The sequence below is a fragment of the Periophthalmus magnuspinnatus genome, chromosome 15 (genome assembly GCF_009829125.3).
Source record: "Periophthalmus magnuspinnatus isolate fPerMag1 chromosome 15, fPerMag1.2.pri, whole genome shotgun sequence".
NCBI lineage: Eukaryota > Metazoa > Chordata > Actinopteri > Gobiiformes > Gobiidae > Periophthalmus > Periophthalmus magnuspinnatus.
The window spans coordinates 20,898,617-20,916,954 of NC_047140.1; the positions used below are offsets into that span (position 1 = coordinate 20,898,617).

General features: G+C 40.6%; 1 protein-coding gene across 1 annotated transcript in view; it reads right to left on the bottom strand.

Annotated features, from left to right (window-relative positions):
• Positions 1 to 18,338, bottom strand: part of ptk7b (protein tyrosine kinase 7b) — a 114,693-nt gene that overhangs the window by 9,302 nt on the left and 87,053 nt on the right. Inside the window, exons 7-12 of the mRNA XM_055227314.1 lie at positions 14,465 to 14,595; positions 9,776 to 10,042; positions 9,087 to 9,223; positions 8,165 to 8,300; positions 6,638 to 6,757; positions 43 to 192 (exon numbers count right to left, since the gene is read on the bottom strand). Coding sequence (XP_055083289.1) covers positions 43 to 192; positions 6,638 to 6,757; positions 8,165 to 8,300; positions 9,087 to 9,223; positions 9,776 to 10,042; positions 14,465 to 14,595 — 941 coding nt within the window. The remainder of the gene's footprint in view (positions 1 to 42; positions 193 to 6,637; positions 6,758 to 8,164; positions 8,301 to 9,086; positions 9,224 to 9,775; positions 10,043 to 14,464; positions 14,596 to 18,338) is intronic.

Here is an 18,338-nt window from a genome sequence, read left to right on the forward strand (position 1 = left end):
ACCTTTAAGGAAATTTTTGTAAAGGCAATGCCTGGGTCTTACCTGCCACAGTGAGGGACACAAGAGCTCGTATCTCCCCCTGCAGGCGGTTTGAGGCGATGCAGGTGTAGTTTCCGGCGTCGCTTCGGCTCACTTTGATGAAATGAAGCTGCCCGTTTTTCTGTTCCACGTGAGGGGGCAGCTCTCCTCCATCTACAACATTATCATAATTTCAAAATCAACAATCGCTATAACAGCCGAGTAGACAAATAGATGTACTAAATAGTTTATACCAGTGTTTCCCATTGATAAGAGACTATGGTGGCCTCCCATATTCTAAAAACTAGCAGAGGAAAAAAATGCTAAAAGAAATTATACTTTATGCTTGTCGTGTTATCATAAACATAAAAGTAACCATTTTCAATAAAATAAATCAAATATGAATCACTAGTGACACCATAGTCTTAGCTAATAGCTAAAACTTTACACCAGCAAAGCCTTGTTAAAAATAATAATAAAACATAAATAAATAAATAAATAAAAATAATTAAATTTAAATAAACAAACATGTATATACATATGACTATTATTTAAAAAATCTGTTTATGGGATTTATCTGGTTGAGTGATTGTTTAGGTCTTAGTTGAACAGTGCAATTTCAAGGGGCTTGTAATGTTTCATGTTATCAAAAATGACTGTCAAGAAGAGTTTATCCTTCACTGGCTTATACTTGTTTTCTCTTTTACATTAGGTTCTGCATTATTCTAAGAAAGGATAGAGTTAATTTCAGATACATTTGGAAAAATTCAGTATATTCGGGTACAGCCCCAATTCCAATGACAATGTAAAAATACAGAATACAATGATTTGCAAATCCTTTTCAAGTTATATTGAATTGAATAAACTACAAAGACATGATATTTAATGTTCAAACTGATAAACTTTATTGTTTTTATGCAAATATTACCTCATTTTAAATTTGATGCCTACAACACGTTCCAATAAAGCTGTGACAGGGGCAACAAAAGAATGGGAAAGTTGAGGAATACTTATGCACCTGTTTGGAACAGTCCACTGGGGAACAGGTTAATTGGAAACAGGTGAGTGTCATGATTGGGTATAAAAGGAGCATCCCCAAAGGGCTCAGTCATTCATAAGCAAGGATGAGGTGAGGTTCACTGTGGAACAACTGTGTGAGCAAATAGTCCAACAGACTAAGAACAACGTTTCTAAACGTACAAATGCAAGGAATTTAGGGATTTTATCATCTACGGTCCATAATATCATCAAAAGATTCAGAGAATCTGGAGAAATCTCTGCACGTAAGCGACAAGGCCGAAAACCAACATTGAATGCCTGTGACCTTCGATCTCTCAGGCGCTACTGTATTAAAAACAGACATGAATGTGTAAAGGATATTACCACATGGGCTCAGGAACACTTCAGGAAACCATTGTCAGTTAACACAGTTCATCACTACCTCTCCAAGTGCAAGTTAAAACTGTACCATGCAAAGCGAAAGCCATATATCAACAACACCAAGAAATGCCGCCGGCTTTTCTGGGCCTGACCTCAGCTGAGATGGGCTGACGCAAAGTGGAAAAGTGTGCTGTGGTCTGACAAGTCCACATTTCAGATTGTTTTTGGAAATCATGGACGTCGTGTCCTGCGGGCCAAAGAGGAAAAGGATCATCTGGATTGTTATCAGCACAAAGTTCAAAAGCCAGCATTTGTGACAGTATAGGGGTGTGTTAGTGCCCATGGCATGGGTAACTTGCACATCTGTGAAGGCGCCATTAATACTGAAAGGTACACACAGGCTTTGGAGCAGCATATGCTGTCATCCAAGCAATGTCTTTTTCAGGGACGTCCCTGCTTATTTCAGCAAGACAATGCCAAGCCACATTCTGTACGTCTTACAACAGCGTGGCTTCGTAGTAAGAGTGTGGGAATTAGACTGGCCTACCTGCAGTCCAGACCTGTCTCCCATTAAAAATGTGTGGCACATTATGAAGCGCAAAATATGAGACCCTGGAATGCTGAGCAACTGAAGTTGTACATTCAACAAGAATAGAAATGGATTCCTCCTGCAGAGCTTCAACAATTAGTGTCCTCAGTTCCCAAATGCTTATTGTTAATAGGAAAGGTGATGTAACCCAGTGATAAATATGCCCCTGTCCCAGCTTTATTGGAACGTGTTGCAGATATCTAATTGAAAATGAGTGAATATTTGCATAAAAACAATAAAATTTACCAGGTTGATAATTAAATATCATGTCTTTGTAGGTTATTCAGTTCAGTATATATGTTGAAAAGGATTTGCAAATCATTGTATTCTGTATTTTATTTTGAGGTTTTACACAGCGTCCCAACTTCATTGGAATTGGGGTTGTAGTTAGGTGAGCCATTGTCCGTGGAAATTGACATTACTGAAAAGGGTATATAGTTTCGGCTTTATGCATTTTTTTTAATATCATGATGTTACAATATGCACAAAGGTTTAAAAAAAGATAACAGGCTAGTAGTAAAGGTCAAGGTACAGTGTTGATGTTTAAGACAAATGATAAATCTTCCCCACACCCAGAGCATATTTCCGCACCACCTTTTACAAAAACAGAATTTGTCATCATTAGGAACAGGACAGAGGGGTGCCACCTGAAACCTCCAACTCCACTTTATCTGATTTAAGTAATTTCTTCTTTGGACAGAACAAGTTTCAACAAGCTCATCTTTGTAAAAGTATGATAATGTTCTTGTACTTTTTTGTGTGCGGTTATTGACCATAGGAATTCAAACCAAATCTATACGAAGGAGAATTGTGTCACAAATATTAAATGCAGTACTTCTTTTCCATGTTACATTTTAAACACACAATATACTGAACACAAGTATTTGAAAATATTTATTTTAAAATTTTGCTCCAAAAGACACAGGCTCTTCTAGAGTTAAGAGCATGTAAGTAACAGGTGCTATTCAAGAACTGGGCACAACAGCTGAAGTTGATAATAAAACAACTAGCTGATTTAAAGAGTTAATGTAGTACAACCCCTCCCCGAACCGCCACCTTAACGTGGTGGAGGGGTTTGAGCACCCGAATGATCCTGGGAGCTATGTTGTCGGGGGCTTCATGCCCCTGGTAGGGTCACCCATGGCAAACAGGTCCTCGGAGACGGGTCTGACTAAGAGCGGTTCAGAAGCCCTTCATGAAGAAAAATACAACAAGGCAGTTTACGTCGCCCGGACTGGCGTTACCGGGGCCCCACCCTGGAGCCAGGCCTGGGGTGGGTGCTCGGCAGCGAGCGCCTGGTGGCCGGGCCTTTCCCCACGGGGCCCGGTCGGGCCCAGCCCGAAGAAACGACGTGGGGCCGTCCTCCCGTGGACCCACCACCTGCGGGAGGAGCCATGAGGGGCGGGTGCGGAGAGATCCGGGCGGCAGTCGAAGGCGGGGACCTCGACGACCGGATCTCCGGACATGGAGACTAGCTCTGGGGACATGGAATGTCACCTCGCTGGGGGGGAAGGAGCCTGAGCTTGTGCGGGAGGTTGAGCGTTACCGGCTAGATATAGTCGGCCTCACCTCCACGCACAGCTTGGGCTCTGGAACCCATCTTCTTGAGAGGGGTTGGACTCTCCATTTCTCTGGCGTTGCCCGCGGGGAGCGGCGGCGAGCTGGTGTGGGCTTGCTCATTGCCCCACAGCTCAGCCGCTGCGTGTTGGGGTTCACTCCGGTGAACGAGAGGGTCGCGTCCCTGCGCCTTCGGGTCGGGGACAGGTCTCTCACTGTTGTGTCGGCCTACGGGCCAAACAGCAGTGCAGAGTACCCGGCCTTCTTGGAGTCCCTGGGAGGGGTACTAGACAGTGCACCAACCGGGGACTCCGTTGTTCTCCTGGGGGACTTCAACGCCCATGTGGGTAACGACAGTGACACTTGGAGGGGCGTGATTGGGAGGAACGGCCTCCCCGATCTGAACCCGAGCGGTGTTTTGTTATTGGACTTCTGTGCTAGTCACAGCTTGTCCATAACAAACACCATGTTCGAGCACAAGGGTGTCCATCGGTGCACATGGCACCAGGACACTCTAGGTCGGAGGTCGATGATCGACTTTGTTGTCGTGTCATCTGACCTCCGACCGCGTGTCTTGGACACTCGGGTGAAGAGAGGGGCTGAGCTGTCAACTGATCACCACCTGGTGGTGAGTTGGATCCGCTGGCGGAGAAGGAAGCCGGACAGACCTGGCAGGCCCAAGCGTATTGTGAGGGTCTGCTGGGAACGTCTGGCGGAGCCCTCTGTCAGGGGGGTCTTCAACTCCCGCCTCCGGGAGAGCTTCTCCCTGATCCCGGGGGAGGTTGGAGACATGGACTCCGAGTGGGCCATGTTCTCCACCTCTATTGTTGATGCGGCTGCTCGTAGCTGTGGTCGTAAGGTCTGTGGTGCTTGTCGCGGCGGCAATCCCCGAACCCGGTGGTGGACACCGGAAGTAAGGGATGCCGTCAAGCTGAAGAAGGAGTCCTATCGAGCCTTGTTGGCTCGTGGGACTCCTGAGGCAGCTGATGAGTACCGGCAGGCCAAGCGTGCCGCGGCTCGGGCAGTCACAGAGGCAAAAACTCGGGGTTGGGAGGAGTTCGGGGAGGCCATGGAGGAGGACTATCGGACGGCCTCAAAGAGATTCTGGCAAACCGTCCGACGCCTCAGGAGGGGAAAGCAGTGCTTCACCAACACTGTTTACAGTGCGGGTGGAGAGCTGCTGACCTCGACTGGGGATGTTGTCGGGCGGTGGAAGGAATACTTTGAGGATCTCCTCAATCCCACTGTCACGTCTTCCGAGGAGGAAGCAGAAACTGGGGACCCAGAGGCGGACTCGTCCATCACCCTGGCTGAAGTCACTGAGGTGGTTGGCAAGCTCCTCGGTGGCAAGGTTCCGGGGGTGGATGAGATCCGTCCTGAGTACCTCAAGTCTCTGGATGTTGTGGGACTGTCTTGGCTGACACGTCTCTGCAACATCGCGTGGCGGTCGGGGACAGTACCTGTGGAATGGCAGACCGGGGTGGTGGTCCCTCTGTATAAAAAGGGGGACCGGAGGGTGTGTTCCAATTACAGGGGAATCACACTCCTCAGCCTTCCCGGTAAGGTCTATTCCAGGGTGCTGGAGAGGAGAATCCGACCGATAGTCGAACCTCGGATTCAGGAAGAGCAGTGTGGTTTTCGTCCTGGTCGTGGAACACTGGACCAGCTCTATACTCTCCATCGGGTCCTCGAGGGCTCATGGGAGTATGCCCAACCAGTCCACATGTGTTTTGTGGATCTGGAGAAGGCATTCGACCGTGTCCCTCGTGGTGTCCTTTGGGGGGTGCTCTGGGAGTATGGGGTCCGGGGCTCTTTGCTAAGGGCTGTCCGGTCCCTGTATGACCGGAGCAGGAGCTGTGTTCGCATTGCCGGCAGTAAGTCAGACCTGTTCCCAGTGCATGTTGGACTCCGCCAGGGCTGCCCTTTGTCACCGGTTCTGTTCATTATATTTATGGACAGAATTTCTAGGCGCAGCCAGGGGCCGGAGGGGGCCTGGTTTGGGAACCACAGGATTTCATCTCTGCTGTTTGCAGATGATGTTGTCCTGATGGCTTCTTCGAGCCAGGACCTGCAGCAGGCACTGGGGCGGTTTGCAGCCGAGTGTGAAGCGGCTGGGATGAGAATCAGCTCCTCCAAATCCGAGGCCATGGTTCTCGACCGGAAAAAGGTGGTTTGCTCCCTCCGGGTGGGTGGTGAGTCTCTGCCCCAAGTGGAGGAGTTCAAGTATCTCGGGGTCTTGTTCACGAGTGAGGGAAGGATGGAGCGTGAGATTGACAGGCGGATCGGTGCAGCGTCTGCAGTGATGCGGTCGCTGTATCGGTCCGTTGTGGTAAAGAAGGAGCTGAGCCGGAAGGCGAAGCTCTCGATTTACCGGTCAATCTACGTTCCTACCCTCACCTATGGTCATGAGCTTTGGGTAATGACCGAAAGGACAAGATCGCGGATACAAGCGGCTGAAATGGGCTTCCTCCGCAGAGTGGCCGGGCGCACCCTTAGGGATAGGGTGAGGAGCTCGGTCACACGGGAGGAGCTCGGAGTAGAGCCGCTGCTCCTACACGTTGAGAGGAACCAGCTGAGGTGGCTTGGGCATCTGCTCAGGATGCCTCCTGGACGCCTCCCTAGGGAGGTGTTCTGGGCATGTCCCACCGGGAGGAGGCCCCGGGGAAGACCCAGGACACGCTGGAGGGACTATGTCTCTCGGCTGGCCTGGGAACGCCTTGGGGTCCCACCGGAGGAGCTGGAGGTCGTGTCCGGGGTGAGGGAAGTCTGGGAGTCCCTGCTTAGACTGCTGCCCCCGCGACCCGGCCCCGGATAAGCGGAAGAAAATGGATGGATGGATGGATGTAGTACAAAGATATGCTGTTATAGTTTTATTTACAGTCATGTATAAATTCCTACAATACATGAGATATATTACTAGAGAACTACGAGTCAAATGTCACAATCTAACAGTTGAAAGCAAATTGTGTTACCTCTGAAATCTCAAAAACTGGATCAAAGTAAAAGCAGTCAGAACAGTAAATTCAACTGAAATAACTCAATGTACTTCATCCTATTCTAACTCAATAGAGAGTGCAGTAGTTGTGCACAGACCTGCTTTGGTCCAGCGGATGGTGGGATTTTCTCTCCCTGTGGCTGAACACGTGATGCTCATCTCTTTGTCCAGCTCCAGACACTGAACAGGCTGAGGGGTTGGGGTAAACTTCAACTTCTCTGAAACACAAATACAACACATTACACACAAGGGCCAGGCTCAAACAGTGAATTAGTTCTTCAAATCCACTTTTTTATGTAGCACATGTAATACATAGTTTCCAAAGTACAGCATAAATAAAGTTCAATTAAAAATATAAAAATGTAAGTAGTAAAAGTAAATGGAAAAAATATGTTTATTCACAGCCCAAGTTCAAGCCCATAATCTTGACTTGACTTGTTTCTAATTTGGAACCGTTAGTGTTACTTTAGTCCCATTAGAGCCTGTGTTTAGTCTTGGTTTAGTCCAAATGCTACCTTTGTTTGTCCTTTTTGTTTTTTTTTTAAATAAAAGCCTTTTCATCCTGTTTTAGACCCGATAAGGCATTTTTGCACTAAAATGTCACAGGAACTGCAAAAGGTTCCTTGTCCAAAAGGCTCCTCTTTTTTATACAATGATCCATTTTAATGTTCATTTAATAACACAACCAAAGTCTATACTAAACACTGCAAATCAAGTTGAGACAAATAAAACACAGCTCTCTATCAGGGTTTATGATCACATAAACAAAAGTGTTCCAGACACAAGTTTGGCATGTCAGAAATCTTTCTTCAGATAAGCGTTCATTGTATAGATAACATATTCAGGTGTTGAGATTTCTACAAAGCTGCTGTACATAAATCAAATTTGCGCCTCTGTGGGTGTCCTGGATGATTCCTAGGTCCTATTTTAGAAAGAGCAGACACACGCCCACACAAGCCCACAGGCATGGCCGCATGTGCATCTCTCATCTCTGCGATAACTCCCCACTGAAAAGCTAATATGCACTTTGCACTCACTATGGGATTGTTTGGTGTAAGAAATGTACAATCTTTTTTAGTGATTTCAAGTAAATATATCTAGCACAGTGCTTCTCAAATGGCGGTACAGGTATTGACACGAACACTGTGTTTGGTAATATGCACTGTCAATATTTAATACATAAATACAATAACACTATTGATGGGGAGTTGCAGTTCAAACCTTTACATAGTTTAAGTGTGAAACGTGAATACTGAGTGGTGCTCAGATTAATAATAAACTGACTCCTGGTATACCTCTTGTTTAGACCAAGTCCTATAGTCCTAAATTTAAAAATATCAGTCCTGGTTCAGTCCTGGTTCAGTCCTGGTTCAGTCCTGGTTCAGTCCTGGTTCAGTCCTGGTTCAGTCCTGGTTCAGTCCTGGTTCAGTCCTGGTTCAGTCCTGGTTCAGTCCTGGTTCAGTCCTGGTTCAGTCCTGGAGTCAATAATAAATAAATCGGTCGTCCACTTAAAAACCAAAACCAAGGATGATTTTTTTTGTTCTTTCAAATGCCTGGGTTAATCCTTTAGTTATTTTAGACTTCATGTTATCTGATGCCTTTGAGAAAAACAAACTCAGTCTTACCCAGTACAGTGACTCGTGCCTGTCCAGACAGCCTCCCGCCCACAGTCTTTGCCTCACAACCGTACATCTGCCCATCGTACACCTCCACACTGTTGATCCTCAGGGTGCCATTGGGAAACAATTTGAAACGAGTGTCCTGGAAAAAAACAACAAAACAAAAGATAAACATGTAAACTACTGACTTAAAAAAGATGGGCCATTTAATTGCAGTCTACACGTTTTCACAAACATAATAGTCTGTATATTCGCTAAAATAGGCTGAAGTACTTGTGTCGGTGACGCTGTGTTTGTTTTGGTTCGCTTGGGCGCCTTGCCTTTGGCTTCTGCACAAATCTCACTGCTGCTGTCATTGGTCCGCCTGCCTAATTAACCTTACAGCAAGAGTCCTTCAAGATGGATTCTCATGAAATGGTGAACTCACAAATATCTTGAGAATCCATGTTGTTATGCAGGGTTAATCTATGACTACATTTCCATGGAAAGCGAGAGGAGGAAGCAACATTGCAACATGGTTAACATTCATCTATTTGAATCCCCATTAGCCGTTGCCACATTGACAGCTATTCTTCCTAAGATCCTATACAAAAATACTCCTACAATGCAATTTCCATTATACCATCTGAAATTTCCATCAAGTTTAAAATGTAAAAAGGCTGCTAGTTGATAGTACATTTCCTAGAGCTTCATCATAATTTTTGACATTGTGGCAGACACATTTCAAAAGATTAAGAATTTGTATGATGCCAGATATCTCTCTACTAAAGGAAATAAAAAATTATCCAACTTAGCTAAAAGTGCAATTCTTAGAAATGACAGACAAAAAAAAAACTGGAATGAGCTTTAAAATATGATGGAAATATGCGGTACTTTTCACAGTTGAGTCAGTCACATTTAAGTCCAAACACGTGTGAGTATATCTGACCTCCTGAGAGATGAACAGGTTGTTTCGGAGCCACACGACCTCTGGCTCTGGAGTGGCCTGAGCGTGACAGTGCAGGTATCCGGGTTTACCTTCCTCAAACTGACTGTCCTGAGGCCGTCTCACCCACACCGGGGCAGCTACAGGGGCAGGCATAGACAGAAGCAGAATATAGTTCATTTAAAATACATTTAGCTAAAAGTAAGTAAATTAAATAATCAGATAATTTGGTTATATATATATATATATATATATATATATATATATATATATATATATATATAGTATTTATATATATAAACATTACTGAAAAAGAATGAATGATTGGAGAAAATGTTCTAAATAAAGAAAATAATAGTTACATACCAAGTTAAATCTAATCAGCGTTTTTTTTACCAGAAACTGTAACTTTTATTGTAGAGATAACATAAGGTTGAGATGGAGGCTAGCACAGCAATTGCTATTGGAACCAATATATTGACAGAGATTAAATATATATATATTTTTTATTAGACTCAAGCATTGCTTATTAATTAATTGCTTATTATTTTGCTGGTGATTTTTTTTTTTTTTTATTGTTTAATTAGGGTCAATGCATATTGATGTAAATCTATAACAATTACTTTGTAAAATATTGCAAAGGTGCTTATATTTCATTTATAGCTAAAACCCAACCAGACAGTGTCACTTACTGGCCACAGTGAAGGTAACCTCTTGTGTCCGTCGTCCTGCTTTATTCTCAGCCACACAGGTGTAGACCCCGGAGTCTCCGGCCTCAGTGGGGCTAAAGACCAGGTCCAGACCGTCCTGGTACACCCTGCCCTCGGTGGGCACCCGCTCACCCCCCCTCTCCCACCACACCTCCGGCTCAGGTCTGCCCCGAGGAGCGCGACAGGGCACCCTCTGAAGTGTGTCTGCTGTGAAGACCTGGGATGTCCGTGGAACCATGTCCTCAATCTCTGTGAGAGGCAAAGAAAGCAGCATTTTAGTGTTTTTGAACAGAATAGCTTCACAAAGTTAACAGAGCATGCGGGTGAGAAGTTAAAACCTGTACTACTAGGGTCTTCTCTAGGACTAGAATTACCCTGTAAAATATACTGGATATTGTAGTAAAAATAATGTGGCCCATGTGTTGGTGGTTAAATCCTGCCACTGACAATGAAAACTTTTATGTTATTGCAATAGTGGAGTTATGTATGAATGGGACCTTCATGTTAAGAGCATTGAAGGCCAAATACAGTTGGAGGAGTTTTGTACACACATTTTAATATTTAACAATGCATTGTCAATTCAAACATTTCAAACATTGCAAGAATACCCAGCAACCATCACAGATTATGAAATGCAGTATATGACCAATGATTAGGAAGAAGTCCAAAACCTTTTTATCCACAGAGATTTTGTTGTGTTGCCTGGAATGTTCCACAAAATAGGATAAAACTTGCCAATCTCCATGGAGACAAGCAGATGACTCCACCAAGTATAAAGTATTATTATTTTGGCAATGAACTGAATGGAGGACAGATACATTTAAAACCATACTGCGAAACGATATAATTTTTTACAAGAAGCAAGTGATCCTCCAGTTATTGTTATGAGCTGCTTGGGAAATGATCTAAATTCTTGTGTTCAGGTCTACAAGCATAAAGCGGAAACTTACACAGAAAGAAATTGATTTTATTCACCGAGATAATCATCAAACCATCTTCAAAGCAACTGAAGTGTGACTGATTTTCCATTTTCATGAGAAAAACAAAGCATGTATAACTCAGATTTACCGTTCTGTTTGTGATATTTCTGATTTTGTTTGAAGAAAGTAATGAGATTTGTAAAAGGACGCAGACAGAGGAGACCATAGTGAAAAGGCCAGCTGTGTCAAGGTACAACATAGGTGCAACATAGGCAAAAAAAAAAATCATAATAATCTTTGTATGAGTCAATAAACAAAGGTAAAGAACTTAAAAAGTACTTTCTCGTGTTGGGAACAAGAAAAATTAGAAGTTTCTACACTACAACAAACACATTTCACCCAATGCAAAATGGTTAGCTATGTGGTTTGAACAGACTGGGCAGGCCTCCATGTTAATCCTCGGCGAGGGGCATGCACGTGTGAATATTTGGTCGACATTTGTCCAGGCCAGCTGTGATTCTGCAAATATAACATTGCTTTGTGAGACAACTTAATCTTCATAGACTTGAACTCCAGTGAACTCTCAAATACTGCAATGATTAATCTGATATACTACAATGTAAAGATATAAGGAATTTACATTGGCTAATATTATACTCGACGTGGCTACATGGGTAACCCTTAATAAAATCATTATTGAACAGAATACCTTTGAGCTATTATCCGTTTTACCAATTTTCTGGTCCATATAAATGAGATTTAAATTTGCTATGGCATTTCTGATCAGGTTAAAGTACATAGGGTGTCTAATCTATTAAATATTAAATACCTGGCATCCATATCTGGATTATTCCTCTAAAATCCCTGGGTTTAGCTGTGTTTTTTGTAGTTTCAATAGAGCCTGAGCAATTACACAGTATGTTAATTATTCACCAAAAAGGGTTGACGGTTCAGATCTCTCTCTGAGCAAGACACTTCACCCACATTTTCTACTGTAGTCATGCTATAATGATAAAGAATGACATCTGATATAATAAAATATGCTAAATCAAAGTGCTATTAATTTGAAGTCAAGTTTTTATAATACACAGGACTACAGTTGGACTATTGTTAGCATTTGAACCTTTACTTACAATAAACCATGTAGACATTTCTTAGGCAAGATAAGTTGTTAAGGCATGGAGGCATATATACACACACACACACACACACACACACATATATATATACATATATATATACATATATATATATATATATATATATATATATATATATATATATATATATATATACACACACACACCCCCACACATATATATATACACACACACATATATATATACACATATATATACACATATACATATATATATACACATATACATATATATATATACACATATACATATATATATATACACATATACATATATATATATACACATATACATATATATATATACACACATATACATATATATATATATACACACATATACATATATATATATACACACATATACATATATATATATACACACATATACATATATATATATATACACACATATACATATATATATATATATATACACACACATATATATATATATATATATATATATATATATATATATATATATATATATATATATATACATACATATATATATATATATATATATATATATATATATATATACACACCCCAACACACACACACCCACACACACACTAAATACCAGATTAGTTCCAGCAGCCTGGGGTAACACTCAGGTTAAATATATAGAGGTTATTCATCTAGAGTGGGCATTAACTGCAGCGCGTGTGAGGTGGATCAAACATGGCAGCTCCTATAGCCACTGGAATGTAACCTACTGTACCTTTAAATACTTTGAATTAATAACTGTAAATGTGTATAATTCTTCAATGAGTTAATCTTGAACACACACCTATATTTAACATGACAAATAACAGCAGACTTCAAATTGTTAATCTAATAAATATGTTTAAACTATGTAGCAATAAATGGTTAAATTTGTCCCCAAAAACTCTAGTCTAGTCAATCCCCTATAATGCCAAGAGGGATTAGCATCAGATTAAGTGAATTAAGGTATTTAAAAAGAGCTACGGTTCACTGGGTTAAAACTGTAGATACACTTGATAATCCCAGGCTTCACTGGGAGGAAGAAGGAGGCAGTTTGTCATGAATAGAGAGTTTAAGACTAACATAGAAATTGCAGAGATAATCCTATTGGAAATATTTGACCTGGGTGCACTTGTGGTTGAGAATGCAAGGCTGATTAGTAAAATGAGAAGATGCTTTGGTACAGACCATTTTAACTCAAGTGGTGGTCGTCATTTGTGAGGATAAAGGAAAATGAATCAGTGCAGTGAAAGATGTGGCATTTTTATACTGTGAAGAGCCAAGCCTCCTGGATGTACAAGGAATATTCAAAATACTATTATACTACTTTAGCTGGTAACACTTAAAATGGCTGCGCTATTTTTAAAGAATGACTCAGGCTCCGTACAACTTACTTGAGAGTTAGGGTATTAAGCAAGTAGTTACTAAAGTTAAAGCATTCTCATCATCATTCATATTTATGTCAGTGGGCATAATTAAGCCACACAACAACCAAAACTGTATGTTCCAAAAATAGTTTCATTCAACAATGTGGGAGGTAGGTTAAATATATCTGTTGCTTTATCTAATATGTCATCATTAACCACAGAAGATCCACAGTGACTGACAGCCTCCAGTGTTTAATGTGGAGTACATTTTATTTACATTTTGGGTTAGTCCTGGTTTAGCTCCAGTTTAGACCTTGTTACATCCTGTTCTAAACCTGGCTTAGCTCTGGTGCCACTTTGAAATCCATCCACTTCCTTAGGCTATTCTTGTTGTGAGAAGTTTGAGAACCTCCGGGGGTAACTTGACTAATTCCTGTTTATATATTTAATGAGAAAGTTTTGATTTGCAATTTTACCATATAATCTTTTTGAAATTCCATCTTTACAATAAATGTTTGACTCCCTGCCTACTTGCCGTCCCTATAGTGTGGCTTATAGGGGCTCTCCCTGTGTTTTCACCTCCTACCAGTTATTGTTTTCCTCGACAGGAAACATGACGAGGTAAACAAGATGTGCTCTGGCAAACAGCTGGACTTCACGAGGAAATATTGATAAGGAGTGGCAGGAAAATGCATCCATGCTGCGCTATAGTGGAGCTGTGTAGTGGGCACAGCTGGCCGGATGTCAATAGGAGAATGCAATTATCCCGGAGCAGATCTGGTTCTAAGTGAAAGACGTGAGGAGAGCAGAGGATGATGGGTAAATATGTAATGGCATCACAGTATCGCCTTACACAATCATAGGTGTGTAGGGTACAGGATTCACCAGCAAAAGAGAAAAGCTACAACTATGGTACTTGGAATAGAAGGAGGACGGGACAATTTACTTTACATTACAAATTCATTAAGTCTCTGTCATTCATTCTTTTATGACTAACCATCTTACTTACCTTTGTGGATTGACACTATTATTAAGTCACCTTTTTCCATTTAAAAGGCCCATCGAATACTGACTAAATGAGAAAATCCAAATATAGCTCTGTCAGTATATTGCACTAAAGAATTGTAATTGTAATGTGACAAAGTGAGCAGCCTTTGTCATGAATAGTATTTAAAGTAGTTATAAATTCCACCCCTGTATCATTCAAAACTAGGATAAATAAGTGTGTCCGTACCAGCAATTTGCAGCGATGCCTCCAGTGTGACCTGTGACCCTGTGAGCCCTCGACCCACACATTTGTAGATCCCTGTGTTTCTAGGTTTGACCTGAGTGATCCACAAGCTGCCATTGGACAAAAGGATGACTCTGTGAAAAAGAAAAAAAACAAAAAAACAAGAAATTTTAACACACCAGCACATGCAACATATTATAGCGCAAGGATGGGCAATAGTGGTAGTATTGGGAAATATCAGAGTAAAAATTTAAATAGAAGAGTAATATTTTCCCCCAGATAAATTATGTTATTTTTTTTACAAAAGTGAAAAGTTAATTTGTGAGCTTAAGATACATTTGTAGGTCTTGGTCTGGATTTTAAAAGTACCAGCATATCGGGGGGGAAGGGGGGAATTTTTAAAAAAATTGCACCAACCCTATTACAGAGCATCACATGTGGAAATAATTGTAACTTTGCTTTGTTTAGAAAACCATATGAGGTACAGTACACAGCATACAAAAAACAAGGAGAGCATTCAGTTACAATTGTGCCTCAGGGAGACCACAAAATACACAAATTCTGTCTGTTAACAGAACAATCAGGGCACATCATCAACAACTTTGTACAATATATCAACCTATAAAATGAAGCAAAACACTTTTACAGTTGTTACATGTAAGCATTTAGGTTTCTGAATGTACTCTGGGTTGTCACCTTATTCCCTGTTAGTGAATGAATGCAGGCTTGTTTAGCTGTTTACTTAAGGTAGAATGTTAGCACTTTTTTTTTAATCTTTCAAATATGCAAAAAAAAACACCAAAAAACCCAAACAAAAAACCAAAACAATTTCCACCTCTTTTAGGAACAGACAAAACAATTCCTGAACCTGATGCAATACAAAGCCTTTTATTACACCTTAGAGGCAACTCAATTTTCAAAGTAATTGCTGTATTAATATTCAATAAATAATTTATGTTTTAATATCACAAAACTCCAAAAACCTCATTCACACATGCAGGATACTGAGAGGGGAAAAAAGAAATATCTCATTGTGCTTGCTACCCCACTTGGCCTCTGGCAGCCTGCGGGGGAATGTGAGCCAGGAGGGGACTGGAATAATTATACTGAGTTGACCTAAAACAACGGGAATACATGGATAGATACACAATCAAAAAAATGTAAGAAAAAAATATAAATGTGTGGGACAATGAAATCAAATATAGCAGTCTATTCTAACTCAAATAGTAGTTCCTTAAAATAGGATTGGCAGTTTGGCAGCACAGTGGGACTTCTCATGAAGGTGATATTTGTGTCAAGACTCCAAAACAGAAAGAAATTAAGTGTACAGAGATGAAGTAGGAGATGTCTATGTAATACCATACTATACAAAATAACTATTCAAATTACTACTACAAATACAACACAATTACAACATAATTACTAGCCTGACCCATTATTTATTAGCCTTTATTTAACCAGGTTAATTCATCAATATATAACAATAATGTCGTAATAATACATTAATAAAACATTAATAAAACATTAATAATATATTAATAATACAATGTCAGCGATAGACAAGTTAATTCCCCTCATATCAGGTTTGGTTTGGGTGTATTTTCTAAAACAGAACTTTATTCTAAAAAGGAGATGTCTGAAGTATATTTCTTGTAGTGAGAATGGTAACAATTACAACTAAAGAAAATTAGATTTTTCAACTTTCTTACTTCAATTTGATCATTTGAATCGATGTTTTTGTTTGTTTGTAACTCTCTGGAGGTGAAACGTGACCTGCCTGATTTTAAGGAAAAAGAAACTTAATATCAAGTTCTATGTCATACTGCGGAAGATTATAGACAAGGTTCTGTTTTTGGCTAAAAAGTTACATACTGTGGCTTTAAGCACAAATCTAGATTAACCATTGTGCTTTGCTGGAGAGGTTTTGAAATTCCAGCCACAAACACTATGCTGTAGTTTGTTGGTTTACCCCACAGTGGGATATCTCAGTCTGCCAAAACTGCCTTGAGCTCAGTTTCACACATGCACAATATTATCTACATTAAATATTTAGACTTCCCAAGTGGTGGGCTCCAGAAACCCCTTACTAAAGACATTCCCTTGACATTACAGCACAAGCTGATAACAAACTGAATCCTATGAGGGTCGTTCTGTGTACCCCCTAAAAATCTAAACCCTTTTGTCAAATTTAAGCTATAATTTCTTAATGAAAATATTGGGCTAAATGGCACTGATTCAGATGATAAAGAGCTACTGACCATGTGTCCTTAAGCTAGTCACTTTGGCCCATATGTGAACAAGGAACGTAATAAATCTGCAGCCAAGTCTCTCTCACTCAACCTTGGGGCAGATGTGGATACACATTTCAACTGTGTACAAGGTAGAGGAACTGAAAGAACACTGCAATGTAAAGCTTGTGTATATTATTATTATTATTATTTAAAACCATTACCGCAAACAAATATATAGGGCCTGTATTCAAAGAGATATTAAAAGAGATATTAAACCCTCCAAAAGTAAATTTTTTATTGTTGCCTGAAATGTGTAACAATTGCTTTAAAATTTGGGAGCTATGTTTATATTTGTCCAGGTTGGTCATGGTTTTAGTGCAGTTGATTTGGTCCTGTTTAGTCCAGGTCTAATCTATGTTTAGTCATTGATTTAGTGAGGTCCATATCCCACTGAATGCAACCACATAAAAGGCCTGGACTAGGTGAAATAAAAGCTTAATTCTTCATGTATACAAGCAGTTGAGAAATGCAGCGTCACCAAAGCTTAGGTTACTCAATCGTTTCTGACACGCTCATTACACAAGTGACTAGGTCCCAATATGAGGTCTTTTCAGGGCGCATAGTAATCACTTTAACCTCTCTACCATCAAGATTATGTGGTAGAAAAAGGAGGGCCTAAGGGAATAGTTGCTCCATGTATAAAACTGGTTATTATGTTGTGTTTGTGTTTATGGGGGCATGCTGGGAGCCTGATAGTAGCCCCGAGCGACTTCCCATCTCCACCAAAGACTGAAGCAGCGAGTTGGAGAGTAAAAGTGTTCAAATGATGTATAGTAGAATGTATATGCAAGCTATACAGTACTGTAGTAGTAGTAGGTTTCTATAATAGTTGTCAATTCCTCTCAGGGTTACGCTGCAACAACATGGGACAACGTAACAGTCAGCTCTAAGAGTGTAAGGATTTAAAAAAGAAAATTAGCATAATATTAACATCTAAGGAGATACTGGTTTAAGGTATGCATGTATGTTTGTCAAGTTAATAGGAAGATGCACTGAGAATTTAACCAAGCATTGAGTAAAGCTAGATTTAAAGATGTTTGTTGACCTATGCAAACTATGTCTTACAAGTACCATAATGACCTGATATTTTATGGTTAGTTCAGAGTTGACACCATTTGTTTTTCTTGTAACAGTTCATGTGTTGTTGTTAATGTAACTTCTTTGTATACGACACTTGGTTGCAATGCTGACAAGTTTCTACAAGGTTCTATTCGTCAATTACTGGTCTGTTTTGGAAACTGCTCTAGTGAGTTGAGACTGCCATTGTTCTGCTGTTGTTTTGGTGTAGGTTACGGCCTACAGTAGTCCTTGTGCTCAGAAAATAAACAACCGGAAGAAATTTGGAGTTTTTCGTTTACACCAGAACACTACAGTACTATAGTTTATCTTTAATGTACAAGTTGTGATGTACAATATTATGAAGTGTAAAGTGATGCAACAATAAAGCATGGAACAAATAGGATACTCCAAAAGCAATTGTAACTACACATGAGTTTCTATAATGTAATGATCGTAGACAATTAGGTTGCTTGGAGTTTTACAAGTATTTCTCCATCCATCCATTTTCTTCCGCTTATCCGGGGCCG